The following is an 18,849-nucleotide window of genomic DNA, read 5'->3' as shown; positions in this document are numbered from 1 at the left end:
TTAATAATTACCTAGCTGTGTGGCCTTGGGCAAGCCACTTTAACCCCATTTCCTTGCAAAAAAAAAAAAAAAAAAAACCTAAAACTAAAAAAAGAAATAAGCCCTGGCTTTAAGTTCCAGTTATGGCCAGTCTGTGCCAAAAGACCATATACAAATTACTTAATCCCTAGGAGATGCACATTTCTTTTCTGGGAGATAAAGAAAATAATACTTTGCTATCTCTCTTCTAGAATTACTATGAGAAAAACACACAGGCTTTTTAAGTACTATTATATGAAAGTTATAAAGATAATGGAAGAAAGCATCCAAACATTAAAGATTAGCCAGTTAAGAAATAGATATATAGGGTTTCCCACAAGGCTTAGTTCAATTTTAAACAATTAAAGTACAATATTAAAACTTGAAGAACTTTAATGACTTAAAGCTACACCCAAACTTTGAGAATACCCTTAAATTGGTAGATATGTATATATGCATGCATGTAAATTTGTACAAATTTATACTTGCATTGTTCAAATAAATATATATATATATGTATATTTACATATACACACAGTGATAAAAGATAATCAAATAGTAAGGAATGACAAATGTAAAGAATTCAGAGAAGGGCAGGACTATTTGTAATAGTCATTGTCATTTTTATGCTGATATCTTTTGTTTTAGGTCATCTTAATTTCTGCATATATTCTCCCCTAAACAGAGACCTAACCCTTATAACAAAGAGAAAAAAAGGAGGCAATTTAGCCAAAAAAAATACTTAAACAATATCTGAGTTATAGTATATGCAGTGTTCCACATCCATGCTGTCTTCCTCTGAAATGAAGGGCAGAGGGCACAGGATTATAGTCTAAGAGCTGGAAGGGAATTTCAAGTCCATCTAGTCCCCTCACTTCATAGATGATGAGGAAATCTGAGTTTCAGAGAAGCAAAATGTCTTGCCCATGTTCACTCAGCTCTTTAATGATAGAACTATGAAGAAGAAAAGGAGTCCTTCAGTAAAAGAAATGTGAATTAAAGCAACTCACAATATTCAAAAAGCCTAAAATGACTAAAAAAATGGGGAAAATATAGGTTGGGAAGATAGATATACTAATACACTGCTGGTAGAGTTGTGAATTAATTAAACTGTTCTGGATTAGGCAAGAGAAGTGACAATAAGGACCATAGTCCTGGTTAGATAAAAGAAACCACTGGCTCTAGTGCCAAAAGTTAAATTCATTTTCTGACTCTTATTACTGTATGACCTTGTCCCCATGATTGGTTGAACTAGAGGACCTCTAAGGGCTCTGCTAGATCCAAATTTATTAGGAAGAAGTGTTCAGCAATCCCACTAATGGACATATATCCCAAGGAAGTCAAAGGTTCAATATATGCCAAAACATTCATAGCAGCACCCTTTGGTACCAAAAATTGGAACCAAAATATATGTCTATCAATTACAAAATGGCTTAACACAATGCCCTACCACTTAAAAATTATAGGAGCTTAATAAATGATGGTTGATTGATATATTCCAACTCTGAAAGTCTATGATTCCATAATTGGGCAATGGCTAAAACAAGCTATAGTATATGATTGTAAATGAATAGTATATTGTGCAGTAAGAAATGACAAATGTGAAAGATTTAGAGAAACATGAGAAAATTAGTATGATTTGATATAAAATGAATTAAAGAAATTATGTACACACATACATACACAATAAATAGATACAATAATGTTAATGAAGAGACTTCTAAAAGAAAGTCATATACAGTGTCTTTGAAAAACCCTTCAAAGTGTCAGAGAACAACTAATGGAATAATATACTTTACTTTGAATGACAAGGAGGCAGGGTTACTAGTATAGTAAAATGATGTCTACTCGTCAGATGGCAATTTCTGCTCGATTGTTTCTCTTTACTTCAAGGGATGACTGAATCTAGAAGTGAACAAGTTTGAGTTAGTTGAGTTTTTCTAGAAATAACTGATGCAAAGACAAAAGACATCAATAAAAGTTTTTTTAAGTCCAGTGCTCTTTTCATTGTACTATTTCTTTAAATGTCAATCAATAAATGTCAGCAGTCATAATAGAAAATTAGGATGGACCACCAACAATGCAGTAGAAAACTATAACTGTAGTCATTTAAATGTCAATCAATACTAATGTTTATTAGAATCAAATAAGTAATCACAACAGAAAATTAGAATGAACCACCAAAATTATAATAGAAAAATATAATTGTCATCATATAATGAAAAGGAGAAAAATCTAACTTTACCAATTAATTTAAAACATTTGAAAGCAGGGGAAGCTAGGTGGCACAGTGGATAGAGCATCAGCCCTGGAGTCAGGAGTACCTGAGTTCAAATCCGGTCTCAGACACTTAATAATTACCTAGCTGTGTGGCCTTGGGCAAGCTACTTAACCCCATTGCCTTGCAAAAAAAAAGTTTATAAAAAACAAAAATATAAAAAAAAAGTACGGGTGGCTAGGTGGTGCAGTGAATAGAGCACTGGACCTGGAGTCAGGAGTACCTGAGTTCAAATCTGACCTCAGACACTTAATAATTACCTAGCTGTGGGGCCTTGGACAAGCCACTTAACCCCAGTGCCTTGCAAAAACCTAAAAAAAAAAAAAAACTATTTGAAAGTAAAATATGATTGCAAGTGCAATAAAATTTTATTTTTCTCTAAAATTGAATCATTATATAATATGAATTCTATGTGAAACTAATTCTACTTACCAAATCAGAAGTAGTAGTAGGCTTAGCTCTGCAAATAAAGGACATCAGAGGCCATCTAGTGTCTCCTTATTTTTCCTGCCTCCACACATACCAAAAAAACCAATCAAATAAACAAACTATACTCAGAGCCTAGAACTTACTCCCTCACATACTTACTTGGTGAAATCCTCTTGACTCAGAGAAAAGCCATTATCTGGCTTTTACATATTCTTACTAAAGAATATATTGAACAGTTGAATTGAAATATTGCATTTAAAAAAAATATTGTGATGAAGTACTGACCTTGAGAACCAATGTCTAGAAAGACAGCCAAAGATATAGTGAGCTGGAAACAAAAGAAAAGTAAATCAAGAGATTGTAGGAGAGAGGTGCTTGTATGGGAGAGGGGAACAAGAGCATGGTTTTTTGGAAGTTAGTATTAAATTAAAAATCTAATACTATTTAACATTTTTTCCAGGTACCATAACTTCTTGGGTGGTGATTTTCATTCTGCCTATCAATAGTGCTTTGAATCCCATTCTCTACACTCTAACTACAAGACCATTCAAAGAAATGATTCGTCAGGTTTGGCATAATTACAAGCAAAGAAAATCCATTGAAAGCAAGGGAAGTCAGAAAACCTATACTCCATCATTCATCTGGGTAGAAATGTGGCCAGTTCAGGAGATTCCACCTGAGCTAATAAAGCCTGCTCTTTTTACAGACTCTTGTGAAATGTCACTAATCACTCAATCAACAAGAATCAATTCATATATATAATCATATTCTAAAATTAGAAAATCTACAATAAACACTACCATCTGTTTCAAAATGGGCTTACCTTTTTTAAAAAAGCTATAAAACAACTAGTTTTTACTAGACCTCGAGGAAGATTTAGAAAAGAACAATAGGAAGGCCTCCAGTTGGCTGGTGGTCTTTGGTGGAAGATTTATAGATGTGATAGTCATGGATGGCACAGGATAAGAGAATACACATGAATTGTGTTTTGCACCAGCCAAAATATCCACACCATTGAACTCATAAAGCTATAGCAGCATATTCAAGGAGGCCAAAATCAATTGGCTAACAAGGACATCTGATTGTAACTCCTCAAAAAAACAAAAGGGGCTCAATTCCACACAAAGGAAAGAAATTCTAAAGGGCAGTGAGCCAAAAAAAGTTAATATATATCGCATGTGAAATTGAAAAAAAAACCCAACTTCACAGAGGATTGTTTGGATTTTCAATCTACAATTCATATGCAACAAAGAAGATATCTATCAAATAATTGAGCTCGCAGTAATAGGTAGGGACTTTGTTGACTTTCTAATACAAGAATTAAATGCACTTTTTTCATGAAAATTCTTATAAATATGTGGAGACTACTCAAGTTTCAAAGAATCAGAAAAAAGTAGCGAAGGAGGACATAAGTTTGAATCCTGAAGCTTAGAACCCGAGTAACCTTGGGCAAGTCATTTAAGATCTCTCTGGGTCTAACTTTCCTCATCTATTAAATGGGGGCCTGGAATCTATGGGGGGGATCTCTATGATCCCTTCCAGTTTTAAATCTATAATGAGAAAATCTTGAATAGTTCTAAAAAACTCAGAGATATTTCTTCATTAAGAGTCTACTTCATCTCCTCTTACTTGAGGATGCCTGTACATACACCTGCCATTTGAATCCAAGCCCCACTATGACTTTCTTAGGCAAAACTTAGTTGGCACTTTTGTGGCTGGTTTGTTCTCAGTTTTAAGTGACCAACAAGTAGCCACTGGGACTGAAGCAGCACAGTCCATAGTCTGCAACAGGACACAGCAGCGTCCAAACAAGAATCTCTAATGCTTTTCTGCAGGTCAGAAAATGTTCAAGGACTTGTGTTGTCTAAGAGGATGGCTGTGGCTCTGATTATTATATCTTGCTATGTACATGACCAATTCATATGATAACTGCTTTGTGAATAAATGATTTTCATCTAAGGACTGCTAGAATCTTTCTTATTTCCAATTTCAAATTTTCTCTTAAAAGGAAGAAGTGTTCAGGTTTTTGTGCTAAACAAAAAAGGAATTTTAAGTGTGATTTTTACTGTGTTTACAATTCTTCAAAATAGCTTACTATATGATGAGTATGTGTGTGTGTGTATATACTGTTTCTTTTGACAATAAAGTTACTTGAATCATAAACTGATTTTAAATGCAAGTTGTTTTAATATACAAAAAGTTATGTGTTGCTTTGAATCGAATTTTTGTCTTTTTCATAAATGATCCCCAACTCAAATGATCACTTTTGTATGTGAAGGAAACAAAGATATACCTTAAAGAAAAGAGAAAACAACATAAAAGTTGTTCCTTATATAATATTTAATGTCCCTTACTAAACATTTAATTCCACAAATTCAGCATCTATGTGCAAAGAACCGTATTAGGCAATGGGAATATAAACACAAAATACTAAAAATCTCTGCATTCAAATGTTAAAGGTGGAGATAAATGTACACAAATTAAACATAAGGAAGTAATGAGGATAAAGGAAGAATCTAAACATATCTCTAAATAGGCATTGATAGACCAACAAAATCTACATCTATATTAAATATATAAATGAACAAAATATGACAATGCCTTTAAAATTATTTTAATTATATAAATAATGGAGAAAATAATAAATAAATTAAATAATCAGTTTATAATAGTATTACTAGAAATAGCTCATACATTATAGGAACAGATTAGAAAAATCTATTTGTTTTAAGAAGAAAAATAATTATTACCTGACATGTAATTATGGAAAGGTCAGAAGATGACACAAAAGTTTAGAAACTCAGAAATACATAAAATAGGTGTATAATTTTGTATAATATCAACACCAAATTTACAATAAGTAGGAAGGGATGGTCAAAAAATTTTACTCAGATTTTTCAGATCACAGTCACACAACATTCCAACCCATGAGATGTGGAAGGGGTAACCATGATTACACTTTGTCTTGTAGCAAAGAACTAAGAAAATGGAACTGCCTATCAATAGGGAAATGGCTCCATAAACTATGTTAAGTGAATATTATATCACCAAGGTATAAGAAAGAATGATTTTCAGAGAAACTTGGCATGATTTATTTGAACTGATGCAGTGAGATCAGGAAAGAAAGAGAAGCTAAGTGTCACAATAGTGAATAGAGTGTTGGGCCTGGAGTCAGGAAGACTCATCTTCCTGAGTTCAAATTTGGTTTCAGATATTAACTAGTTGGGGAGGCTAGGTGGCACAGTGGATAGAGCACCAGCCCTGGAGTCAGGAGTACCTGAGTTCAAATCTAGCCTCAGACAAGTAATAATGACCTAGCTGTGTGGCCTTGGGCAAGCCACTTAACCCCATTGCCATGCAAAAACCTAAAAAAAAAACCCAGATATTAACTAGCTGCATGACCCTGGGCAAGTCATTTCATACTATTTATCTATAAATGAGCCTAAGAAAATCCTCAATGGGTTCAGAGATTGGAAAACAATTTAACAACATTGTAAAAAAAATAAAAGCTTAAAAGACTAACAAAAACTCTGGTGGCTGCAATGATAAACTGTGAATCCAGAGGACTGATAAGGAAACATGTTATCTACCTCTTGACCAGGAGGATTTGTTTTGTTTGATTGTTATTAAGGATTGAGTTGTTCTTTTTGTATTGAGCAGAAGAAAGGGAGAAAGGAAAGGAGAAATCACAACAAAGTTGCAACTTTCTGTTATTATAGTAAAAAGAAGGTCATTGAAGCATTGTTTTTAATAATGCACTATAGAAATCTTAGAAGAAAACACAGATAAGCAGAACAGTTTTGAAACATTTTGAATTTTTATATTTATTTTAAAGAAAACTATACAAAATCACATTTTCACATATATTCCTTTTTTAAAATTCTACTTTGTAAAGTAGAAATTCAGAATTGAAATATAAGACAGTTTCTAATGTTTTTTAATTATTCATGCTGTCATTCATCATATTTACTATAACTTCTAGCCTTGTCAATAAATTGGACAAGTGTGTTTGAAATAGCATGCTACAATGGAAGGTCACTGGGGACCCGGACTAAACCTAGTTTTGATCCAACCTAATCAAAAACAAGTCATTTTAAGTCTCTAGACCTCAGTGTCCCTATCTTTAAAAGGATTTAGGGAAGATGACTGTCAATGCCATTGATTTTATATCTTTATATAAATAACAGGTTTAAAAAAATAGATTAAAGTCAAAACCAAATCATCTTGCATGCTATGTTGGAGACCTTAAGGTCAATAATTATCAATCAAAGCATTTTGGACACAGTTGCTCAATCAATTCTAACTTCATTTTACTATTTGTACTACCATTCAACTCTTATTTCTCCATGCTTTCCACTAGCATATCACAAAAAAAATTGTGAAATGTTTTCTTAAAATTAAAGCATTATATATTTGCAGCATTATCTTTATCTGCAGTATGGTACAGCATGTACCAGACTTGTGATTTCATTGTTGCAAGGAATTCTCAGAAAGGAAATTTCTCTAGCAGTTCAAATCAGCACTTTTCCAGCAATTTGCCCAGTAATTTGCCCAGGTTAACAATTTTGATTTATGTCAAAGGCAATGCTTGAACCTGTTTCCCTAGATTCAGAAGCAGCTCTCTACCAGTTCTACTATACTACCTCCATAAGAATCTAGAACTTTTCAAAAAAGGAAGTGAGGTTAGTTTGACAACCCTTATTCTCATTGGAGTAATACCTCCTAGAGATCACACACACTTTAAGTGACCCCAAACTATCATTTTCACAATTCACAAATCCTCAGAATTGAGACTTCAAAAATCTGAACAAAACTATCTCTAACTCAACAAGTGGTCATCTAAACTTTGCTTGAAGATTTCAAGTGAAGAAGCCATAACCTCCAGAAACGATCCATTTCACTTTAGGATGTCTTGTTAGATTTCCTTACAACAGACCTTAAATTTGCCTCTTTGTAATTTTGACACATGGATTCTTGTCCACAGAGACCAAGGAAAATGATCCATTTGTCACTTTACAGTCTTTCAAATACCTGAACACAGATCATTTCCCTCCCTTAAGACATTTTCCAAGCTAAATAGATATCCATTTTTTTGTTGTTGGGTTGTTTTTTAAGCCAGTCCTCCTTTAGTGCTATCTCAAATTCTTTTGACATCATGGTCACTTATTTCTGGATGGTATTTAAGTTAGGCATGTCCTTTTAAGATGTGGCCTCCCAGAACTGAATATGATATCCAGATGCTATTGAACCAGAGTAAAGGACAGTCACACCACTGATAGAATTTTTTACAACACACAAGGAAGGTTTTCATTTCTGCTATAAAAGTCAATCCTACCATTTTTAAAATGTCCATTTCAAGAGTCAAAGGCACACTTAATTTCCTACAAATAGGTTTTTAATTCCTGGGCCTTTTAGTGCTTAACTTTATCTCTTTCAATTACATCCTATGATTTACAACATAATGTATTTAAAATACTCAGGGGGAATGAAATGTGAATGTAATTTCTCTGGAATATCAATATGTTCCAAGAAACATTTCAGAAGATTGAGGTATCTGATTATTCAGAATTGTTCTTTCAAAGTTGAACAAGGGCTAGACTCAAATGTACCTAGGTCCAACACACACATTAACAAAAGAGGACAGAAATGTGAATGATTCAAAATAGTGAATAAAAATCAAAGTTCACTTGGCATTTTCACTTATATAGTTATTACCAATGTCAGCTGCTGACCAAGTGCCACCACTGGGTGCAGGAAAGCTAGACTAGTTGGCTGTGTAGCTAACAAAATAGGTGCCCTAAATAGGGGAGGCATGAGGTCCAATGAGTCACAACACTGCCACCAGCTCCATCAGATTCAGGTGAACAGTCCTAGAATTGGCAGTGCCCTCGCCTCACCTCCAGAGACATCTCGGTGGCCCAGTGGATAGAGTGCTGGACTTGGAATCAGGAAAGTCTGGGTTCAAAAAACATGTAAAAACACTACTTTATGACCCTGAGGTGAGTCTCTTAAACTGTCTGTTTCAGTTTCTTCAACTATAAAATGGCACCTACCCTCACAAGGTTGAAAAGACATGAGATATATGTAAAGGGGTGGCATATACAAGTTTAATAAGTGCTTCACACACACTGGCCCTGCCTCTAGCCTATCTGTATGTCTAGGAAAGTGCTCTTTATGGAGGGATGACTTGACAATTGTCACTCAACATTTAAGTACTAGATGGTACAATAGATACAGCATGTACCCTGGAAGTCAGGAAGACCCGAGTTCAAATCCAACCTCAGATATTTGATATTTGCTGTATCACCTTCAAGAAGTCACTTAACTCCCTTGCCTTGCAAAAATAAAAAAAAACATGTTATTTGGAGGCATAAAGTTCAAGATTTGGGGGCTAATTAGCTGTGGACTGCAGTGTGCATTATATTGAGTCCAGGATGTCACTTATCTTGCAGTCTAAGTGACTAGGAAATGTTAGAACCTCCTACAGTAAATAGGGCTTAGAAAGGGGGAAGGGGAAAAGGAGGGGTAGGGAGATTTAGTCATGTTGAGTTTAAGATCTATGAGAAATGCAATTTGAAGTGTCCAATAGGCAGTTGGAGATGTGAGACTGGAGTTTCCAGAGAGAGGTTAGGGCTAGACAAATCTAAGAATCATATGCACAAACTTGCCTCTGCAATTGCTACATCCTCAACTAACTCCTCAGCAACTGTTATCAACTGAAAACCCAGAAAAGTTGACACTAAAATTTGACAGTCAACAGATCCAACTACCGAAGCCAAATGATTTGCTCAGGAAATGACATTAGGGAGCATGCATTATTACTGTTTCACTGCTACTCTCCAAGAAATACTATGCCATTCCATCTGACTTAACAGCTGACCCCAGGTTGTATTCCCATTGGATTGTTAAACTCCTTCCAAACAAGGACTAACTTGTATTTTTGATTCTCTTCGTTCAACAGTGATTTGTAATTTAAGAGCTTGATGCTTTTTCATTCATTCATTCACCCATTCACTCAAGCACTGTTTTTGGTATTAAAGGAAGTGATCTGCATGCCTACTGAAGAAAGCAAATTGGACCACATTTCAAAGCCTTTTTCAAAAGTGCATTTTTCATGCAACATATTCTAGGTGTTATGGGAGACAGAAAATCAGGATGGACAACTCCTTATTGCTGTCCCATACACTCTTACTCCTGAAGACAATTAACTATTATTAATCATCCAATGCCAGGAACTGTGCTAGATCCTGGTATATAAAAAAGCAAATGCAATTATTGCCCTTATAGAGCTGTCTTATGGAGAATGCAACATGTAAATAGGAAAATACAAGATGAGGGACCATCAGTCATTGAGGCAAACTAGCAAAGCCATTTTGCAGAAAGTGACATTTTAATTTCTTGAAGCTAGGGAACCTGAGACCAAGGTGACGAGAGGATGCATTCTAGATAAGACCTCCAATATAGAGGGAGAAAGAACTGCCAGAAAGGCTGAGTTACTTTAAAAGCTCCTGTGCCAAGCAGACTAGGATAGCCTCCGAGTAGTACATGCACTCTTAAGCTTTAAAAAAAAAAAAGGGAAGGGTGGGGCAGGGAGATGGTAGAATATAATAAACCGCAAAGCCAGTATGACTGGACTATAAATTTGATAGAAGAGATCAGTCTAAAAGGGTAGGAAGGAGGCAGGTTATGAGAGCTTTAAATGACAAAAAAAAAAAAAAAAAGTTTAATTCTGGGAAACTCTAGAGTCTGAGTAGCATGTCAAACTTACACTACAGAGAAATCCCTGCAATATCTAAATGAATTTAGAAACTTAAGACCAAAAAGAATGTACGGTTGACTGAGATCCCTGTTGAACCTGCAGTTTGAAATGTCTAAAAGGCAATGATTTAGAACTTTTAACTCAGAAGACATATTGAAGCAGGATATATAGATTTGGAAATCATCTACACTGGAAAAAACTGAACCTAATGAGAGTTCACCTAATAAGCTTATTTGTCCTCAACTTTGCTCATTCATATGGGACATTCCAAGTGGGTAAATGTCAGCAGGATAACGTTTTGCGCCCACCTTAGCAATTCTTTACTTGAGTTTGAAGTTAAAATCAAGGATTACCATATGGAAAATTTTATGGTTCTGATGACCTGCAACAAAATGTCAAACAGATTCTGTGACCATAACTTGATAGGAAAATGCCATGGTGCTGTTTGATGGCATTGCTTTGGTATGATACTTACCCAAGGGTTCTTAAAGGTGGAATGAGAACATGAAATTCCAACTACATTGCCTTTAAGGATTATAAAATTCCAAAAGAAATTCCGCAGAGGTAGGAATGTATTACTAATCATTTTTATTAAGTGAATTTAAAAATAGAAGTTTCAACATTTGCTTTATGAAAAGTTTATTTTTACATAAATAAAATTGCTGCTTCTACCACATTCTTTTAAAAACATTTCCTCTATCAATGAAATAATTATCTTTTTGGTATAGGGAAACAATACAGAATGGTCTCCTCAGTTCTTTTTCTAAACTTATCGTCTTCAGATAAAATACAGAACTGTGACTCAGTGTGTAAACTAGCAACTGTTACCCTCTTTAAATCTCTCCCACAATAGAGTTTCAGGACTTAATTCTCTAAAAGCACCCATTTAACATTATAACCCAAGATTTCACCAATTTTATGCAATAGTTAAGATTTAAATGGCTTTGGTATCAACACACAGTGCAAACTAACCAAAGGAGCAACAAAAATTCAAAACTGTGGCTTAACACAGTCGGACCCCCCAAAATTCATGAAAAGTAGCTAAGAATAATTTTCAATTCAATAACATTGAAACAAAATAATTCACTGCTTTCAAAGAAGTTAGAGAAACACTAAATTACATACAAGTTACTATAGAAACACTAACTTACATCCAAGCCAGATATCAAGGTACCATACAAGTATAAGGCACTTTAAAAATAATAATCAAATGTACAAAAAGGATTAGATATAACAAACTATAATTGTAGGTAAAAATGCAGCTAAGTAGAGAAACATGGGGATATACATGTGTCCCATGCAACTTTCAAAAATGTTTTGAATAGGAATCCCAAGGTTTCATAAAGTTTAAACAAACTTTCATCATATATACTTTTAAAAATACTCAACTACTGTGTTTACCCATCTTTAAATGAAGTTAAGGCAGTGGTTCAAGTAAAGAATATATCTATGCCTGTGTTGAAGAAAAAAAAAACTTTCTCCAACTCAAAATAGCTTTAGATTATACATTCAGAGGAGGGGGAAATGGCCAGTATTTTCACTAGCCAGTATTTCCATTCTAGAAACAGGAAGGGGAAAAACATTTCTCTTGGCAATTCAGCACTGAACTAAGGAAGAACTAATACTAGGATAGTGTGATTTGGTAGAAAGAATACACAGAACTAGAAGCCAGAAGTCCTGGAATTCAAGTTCTAGCTCTCCCACTTTTTCTGAGACTCAATTTCTTCTATAGGAAAATGGGAATACTTATATAGTATCCAGAGTTTAACTCAACAACAAAGACAGGAAAAATCAAGTGTCTGAGGAATGACCATTACCTAAACCTATGATACACAAGTGAATAGGTACTGAGTTGGCTATGTCTATCTTAAGATATATTCTCTGATAAACAATGAATTCAGTCCAAAACTGAAAAACAAGAAAACAGACTAGAATGCTTTGTAGAAATAACAGTCAGTATAGTTTCAACAATTCCAAACTGCTTCCTGAGCTAAAAGTTCATTTTTTTTTATCAGCAATATTGTTCCATTTAAACAATATAGCTATGAATCATAGATCACCACAGTATCCAAAACTTTAGGTAACCTAAAAGGGCACAAGTGAATATAAAGAACCAAAACTAGTAGTGTAATACACCACCAACAATGATGTGCACACAAAATGGCAGCCCAGAAGGCATCATGCTAAAGATGCATTATCAAAAAAGAAGGTAGACCAACCAAATAGTCAAAGTGAGGAGCAACAGTCTGGAATACTGTTCTGGGACTAGCATAATTATTAAAAACAAACCTAAGGAAGACCTTCAGCAAATTGAGGGGATCCTTTATGGAAGATCACTGGGAAGACATAGATAAAAGCCACAAAAAAGGAGAAGGCATGAATGGGTTGTGATCTATACTGTTGGAGGGAGTACCCTCACTTGTGAGATCACAGATCAATCTATTGAAGTACTAAAATTAACACCTAGTTCCAGGACTGTTATAAGGAAAACAATTTGTAAATTTTAAGGAATTCTAAAACTGAGTTATTATATTTCTGAATTGCTTAATCATAAAGCTAACTTTTAAAAGTAAAATAAAATAAGCTTGTGAAAGTTTAGTAAATACAAACTGACTCAGGAAAAAGATCAAATACAATAGAGTCAAAATTAGATAAATGTTTTTCTTTTTAAACAGGAAAGAAAACCAAGGAAGTACATTCTTAATATTGAGTTACAAAGCTAAGTGTTGTAAATATCCAAAACTGATGGAAATAAAGTTTTATACATCCATAGGTGCAAATATCATGTGGGAAAAAGTGCAAGTATTATATATGTAGCAATTCTGCCCTCAATTTCCTAAAGCAGTCATTATTTCAACATCTAGTTGGTTGTGCTGCACTGGTTGTCCGGTTTCAAGGAATCATAGCCTTCTTTTAGCAGACCCCTCCATGTTTTAAGGAATCGTGCATTTTCAGTACATTTGAATGCCAGCTCTTCCACCTGGGCTGAAACAGCAGATGTGGCCTCGAGAAGTTTAATTAATGAAAAGGCTGCCTGTAATTTAAAAAAAAAAAGACAGAAGAATCAAAATATTTTACTTTATTTCACCACAACCCTTCCAACAAATATACAATATAGACTCCACTCAAGATTTTTGGTGTGAAACTTCGTATTAAAAATACAATGAAAAAAATCTCTGAGATTTCATTTCAGGATGATTAATAGTTTTTTTTAATCAAAATAATCTAGAAAGATTTGTCTTATTCTACCAATTCAAATAAGATTCAAAAGGATACTCCAAAGTCATACCAGAAAAGTCCAGCAGCAGAAGATAGAAAGAGAAATTCCAATTAAAATAACTAGCTGTTATAAAATACTTGAGAGGGGCAGCTAGGTGGCACAGTGAACAGAGCAATGGCACTGGAGTCAGGAGGACCTGAGTTCAAATCTAGCCTCAGACACCACCAAGCCAATATAACAAAAATGATAATTGTACCAAAATTTACTTATTCGGTACCATCAATCAAACTATACAAAAAATATAGCACTAGAAAAATAATAAAATTCATCCAGAAGAACAAAAGGTCAAGAGTAGCAAGTGAATTTTTAAAAAAGTGGAGGAAGAGGTGGCATAACTGTACTAGATTAAAGGAGTAATCATCAAAACAATCTGGCACTGGCTAAAATAAGGTGGCAGATCAGTGGAATAGAATAATTACAAAGTATTCAAGAGTAAATCATCATAGTAATCCAGGGTTTGATAAACCTAAAGAACCAAGTTTTTGGGACAAGAACTCATTATTTTGAAAAAAACTGCTAGGGAAAAATGGAAAATATGGCAGAAACTAAGTAAAGATCAACAATCTTCTACCACATTTCAAAATATGGTCGAAATGGGTACATGATACAGAATAAAGAGATTCCATAAAAAAATTAGGAGAGCAAGGAATAGTTTACCTGTAAGATAAGAATTTATGACCAATAACCAATAACAGCATTATGAAATATAAAATGGATAATTTTGAACATTAAATTTTTAAGATTTTGTACAAACAAAAAATTAAAAGGAAAGCAGAAAGCTGAGGGAAAAGTTTTTATAGCACATACCTTTGATAATAACTGAGTCAAATTTATAAGAAGTCATTCAATTGGCCAAAAGATATTGACAGGCAGTTTTCAGATGAAGAACTCAAAACTTTATGTATTTAGCCACATGAAAAAGTGCTTTAGATCACTATGATTAGAAAAAGGCAAATTTAAAATCTCACATCTATCACATTGACTGATATGACAGAAAAGGAAAAAACTGTTGGAGGAATGTGAGAAAATTGAGACACTAATGCACTGCTGGTGGTTATGAACTGATCCAACCATTTTGGAGAACAATTTGGAACTATGCCCAAGGGTCTTGTATATCAAAAAAACAAAGGTTCAAGAATCTATTTATACATAAATATTTATGGCAGCTCTTTCTGTGGTGACAAAGGATTGTAAATTGAAGGGATAGCCATTAATTGGGAAATGGCTGAACAGGTTATGGTAAATGACTATAATCAATTTTATTGTGCTATAAGAAATAAGCAGATTGATTTCAAAAAACCTAGAAAGACTTACACATGAATTGATAGCAAAGTAAAGTGAGCAGAATAGAGGGCATTACACACAGGAACAGCAAAACTATAGAATAATCAACTCCAAATGATTTATATATTCTCAGCAATTCAAAGATACAAGGCAGTTAGTTTCAAAGAATTCATGATGAAAAATGCAAACCACCTCCAGAAAAAGTGAATGCAAATCAAAGCATACTATTTTTTACTTTCATTTTCTTGGTGGGTTCTTTTTAGGTCTGAGTTTTCTTTTACAACATGATTAATATGAGAATATTTTTGCAGGACTGCACATGTATAACTATATCAAAAATTTTTATGGGGGAAGGAAAGAATTTGAGATTTAAAAATTTTTTAAATGTAATTAGAGAAAAAAATTATACAAAAGTGTTAAAAAAATAAAAAGCTAGGCTCAGATGCCACCTCCTACAAAAAAATTATTCCTGATTTTTTTTTTAAGTATACTTTAGGGGCAGCTAGGTGGCACAGTAAATAAAGCATCAACTCTGTTATCAGAAGGGCGGGAGTTCAAGTATGACCTCAGACAAATTACTTAGCTGAGTTCAAATATGACCTCAGACAAATTACTTAGCTGTGTGACCTTGGGCAAGTCACTTAACCCCACTGCCTTGCAAAAACCAATCAATCAACAAATAATAAATAATAAAAAGTATACTTTAATAGGGGAAAAGTGTCATACCACAAAAATAGGTTTCACAGCTACTGGTGGGGTGGAAGGTGCCACAGAAAAGGAAATTATAGTTCATGACCAAGGAAGAGATGAGAATTGTTCATAAAAGATTAAATGGGTAATTTTGTTTACACAGAGCACTGGGTTTAGACTTGGGAAGAATCATCTTCAAGAGTTCAAATCCTTGGGGCGGCTAGGTGGCGAAGTGGATAGAACACTCCCTGGAGTCAAGAGTACCTGAGTTCAAATCCAGTCTCAGACACTTAATAATTGCCTAGCTGTGTGGCCTTGGGCAAGCCACTTAACCCCATTGCCTTGCAAAAACTTAAAAAATAAAAAGAGTTCAAATCCATTCTCAGACGCAAGCTCTGTGATCCTGGGCAACTTTTTTTTGCCTTAGTTCCTTATCTGTAAGATGAGCTGAAGGAGGAAAATGGCAAACTACTCCAGTATTTTTGCTAAGAAAACCCCAAATGGGGTGGGTCACAAAGAGTCAGACAGGCCTGAAATTTTCAACTGCAGCAGCTGCAAGATAGTAAAATTGATGAAATACCGATCATTAAAAAAGACAATTTGAGAAAAAAATTCTCAGCTTAAAACTGATATATTTAAGATATATAGCAGTGTTTTTCAGTGTTTTTAGCAAAAACCTTAAAATATATTTTGAGAGGGTCAAAATGCATTACCTAGATAGGCAAAAGATAAGACCAGTTCTCAAAAGAAAAAGCAATTTATCAACAACCATGTGAAAAAAATTATCCCAAATTACTAGTAAGAGAAATGCTAATTAAGGCAGTATACTTATTTGAATGGTTGTGAGAGTAGGATAACTGCATTGTTGGTAGAATAGAATTGGTACAATCATTCTGCTACAGCAAAAGAAAAAATATATACAAAAAAATTTGGGGAGGGGGACAGCTAGGTGGATAGAGCATCTACCTTGGAGTCAGGAGGACCTGAGTTCAAATCCTCCTCAGACATTTAATAATTACTTAGCTGTGTGACCTTGGGCAATTCACTTAACCTATTGCCTTGTAAAAAAAAAAGCAAAAAAGAAAAAAAATAATTTTTTTGCTGTAAAAAGGAATTACCATCAAAGTGGGTGCCTATTAGTTGAGGCAATGGCTGAACAAATATGGTATTTGTATAAATGATTGCTATATTTACCAATCATAATACCAGAAGGACTGAGGACATACGTTTTCAGAAAAGGTTAATGTGTTCAGTTTTTTTTTTTGACTATACTTTATCAGAAGGTAGGGAATGGAAGAGTAACGAATGATGTGGCTACATTCAAAAACTATATAATGGATTCCATCTCGAATAACTTTTTCCATATTTTTGTATAAGGAAACGTTCATATTTGTTATTATTAGTAAAATAATATACTTCTATCCGGTATTTTATGCGTTGTAACTTTAGAAATCATAATCCAACACCATCCTTTTACAAAATGAGTAAAGAGGTTATATAAATTGTTCCCCAAGGTCCCACAGTTACCTGCCTGGGTCTGTGAACTAAAGGATTCTAGCACACATTTTTTTACTTTCACAACCTCACTTTTCAAAACGAAATATTTTCTTTCAAGTATAAGTACTCAATTTTATTTAATGGTTTTTAGAAGGACACGAGTAAGTATAAAAGTATGCTCTGGTACTGACAAAAATATTGCTTAAACAATTAACTTCATCCTTTTTTTTTGTTTTTTTTGCAAGGCAAATGGGGTTAAGTGGCTTGCCCAAGGCCACACAGCTAGGTAATTATTAAGGGTCTGAGACTGGATTTGAACCCGGGTACTCCTGACTCCAGGGCCGGTGCTTTATCTACTGCGCCACCTAGCCGCCTCCTAACTTCATCTTTTCTACAGAAAAAATTGTCCCTAGTATTTCTTAAGATTTTGAAGATTACATACAGGAGAAAAAAATAAATAAATAAGTGTCTAATAATCCTTAAAATGTTAAAAAAAATCACTACGTACTGAAGAAAACCTGGCTCATTCCTTCCCCATTACTATTCTGAACAGAAAGAGCTCTAGAACTCTCCAAGGAAGTGATTCCCTCACACAGCCCCCCTTAAATTCCTTCGAACTCTAATCCTTCCTGCTGAAATCTAAATTCTTTGTTCTGCCTTTGCTAGAACCAAACAGTTTTTCTGCCCCTGCTGCTGGAGGGTCTGCCGAGGCAAAACCTGAAAGGGGCAGGAATGCCTCCAAACGAGCTACCTGCGGCCGCCAGGGCCTGAACCCCCAGTTTCCCCTCCTGGGGGGGGAGCCCTCCGGGATCCGGGCGGCCAGGCCAGGCCCAGCTTCCACAACTAGGACCTCACACTGGCTCCTCACGATCCTTTTTTCTCTTTTTTGGCTTTTGCAAGGCAGCGGGGTGCAGCGGCTCGCCCCAGGCCGCACAGCCGGGTCCTTACTGAGCGGCGGAGGCCGCATTTGAACTCGGAGCTGCCCCTCCTGGCCGGCCGGCTCGTCCCCATCGGGCGGGCGCTCCGGCCTCCAGCACGGGGCCTCGGCGGGGCCTGAGCCCCCCGACAAGCGGAGGCGGCTTCTACGCAGACTCGGAGGAACGCGAAGCTCGGGCCGGGCCGTTCGGGGGGGGCAGTGTCTGCCGAGTGGAACCCACTGGGGCTGACCCCGGGGGTCGGGGCCCCGCGAGGAAGACCCCCCTCCCCGGGCCCTACTCACATCGTCGATCTGCATCTCGACCTCCTCCAGCGGGTCCACGGGCGGCGGCTCCGCGGCTCGGCTCGGCCCCCGGCTCTGGTTCCGGATCCTCCCGGCCAGCACCGCCGGGAGCTCCGGGGACAAGGAGAAGGCGGAGGTGCGGGCCAAGGGGGACGAGGGAGAAGACGGGGGAGGCGGAGGGGGCGGCGGCGAAGCGCGGGCCTCGGCCATGCTGAGCACAAAGCGTGCGGGGAGCGGAGCCGGTCCCGGCGGCGCAGCCGAACCGACACCAACGTCGGAATAACGGTCTTTCAAGCGCGCGCGCCCACCACACCCCGCCCCTTCCTCCCTCCCCCCCTGCTCCCTCCGCTCCGCCCCGCCCCCCGGCGTGAGGGAGCGCCCGCAACCAGCCAATG

At 36.1% G+C, this 18,849-nt stretch overlaps 2 protein-coding genes across 2 annotated transcripts in view; one reads left to right on the top strand and one right to left on the bottom strand.

Moving 5' to 3' along the window:
• RXFP1 (relaxin family peptide receptor 1) overlaps positions 1 to 5,246 on the top strand; it is a 174,534-nt gene extending 169,288 nt beyond the window's left edge. Inside the window, exon 18 of the mRNA XM_074229053.1 lies at positions 3,186 to 5,246. Within this exon, the coding sequence (XP_074085154.1) occupies positions 3,186 to 3,487 (302 nt within the window). The 3' untranslated portion in view covers positions 3,488 to 5,246. The remainder of the gene's footprint in view (positions 1 to 3,185) is intronic.
• A 5,809-nt stretch (positions 5,247 to 11,055) lies between these two features.
• C3H4orf46 (chromosome 3 C4orf46 homolog) lies at positions 11,056 to 18,778 on the bottom strand. Its single transcript, XM_074229052.1, has 2 exons — positions 18,455 to 18,778; positions 11,056 to 13,518 (listed from the first exon to the last, which is right to left on the bottom strand). Exons 1-2 carry the CDS (start codon positions 18,662 to 18,664, stop codon positions 13,345 to 13,347), a joined length of 384 nt encoding a protein of 127 aa, XP_074085153.1. The 5' UTR covers positions 18,665 to 18,778; the 3' UTR covers positions 11,056 to 13,344.
• Positions 18,779 to 18,849: the final 71 nt, after the last annotated feature.

This window comes from Macrotis lagotis, chromosome 3, assembly GCF_037893015.1.
Source record: "Macrotis lagotis isolate mMagLag1 chromosome 3, bilby.v1.9.chrom.fasta, whole genome shotgun sequence".
NCBI lineage: Eukaryota > Metazoa > Chordata > Mammalia > Peramelemorphia > Peramelidae > Macrotis > Macrotis lagotis.
The sequence above is the reverse complement of the archived record's forward strand: the minus strand, read 5'-3'. Positions and strand labels throughout refer to the sequence as shown.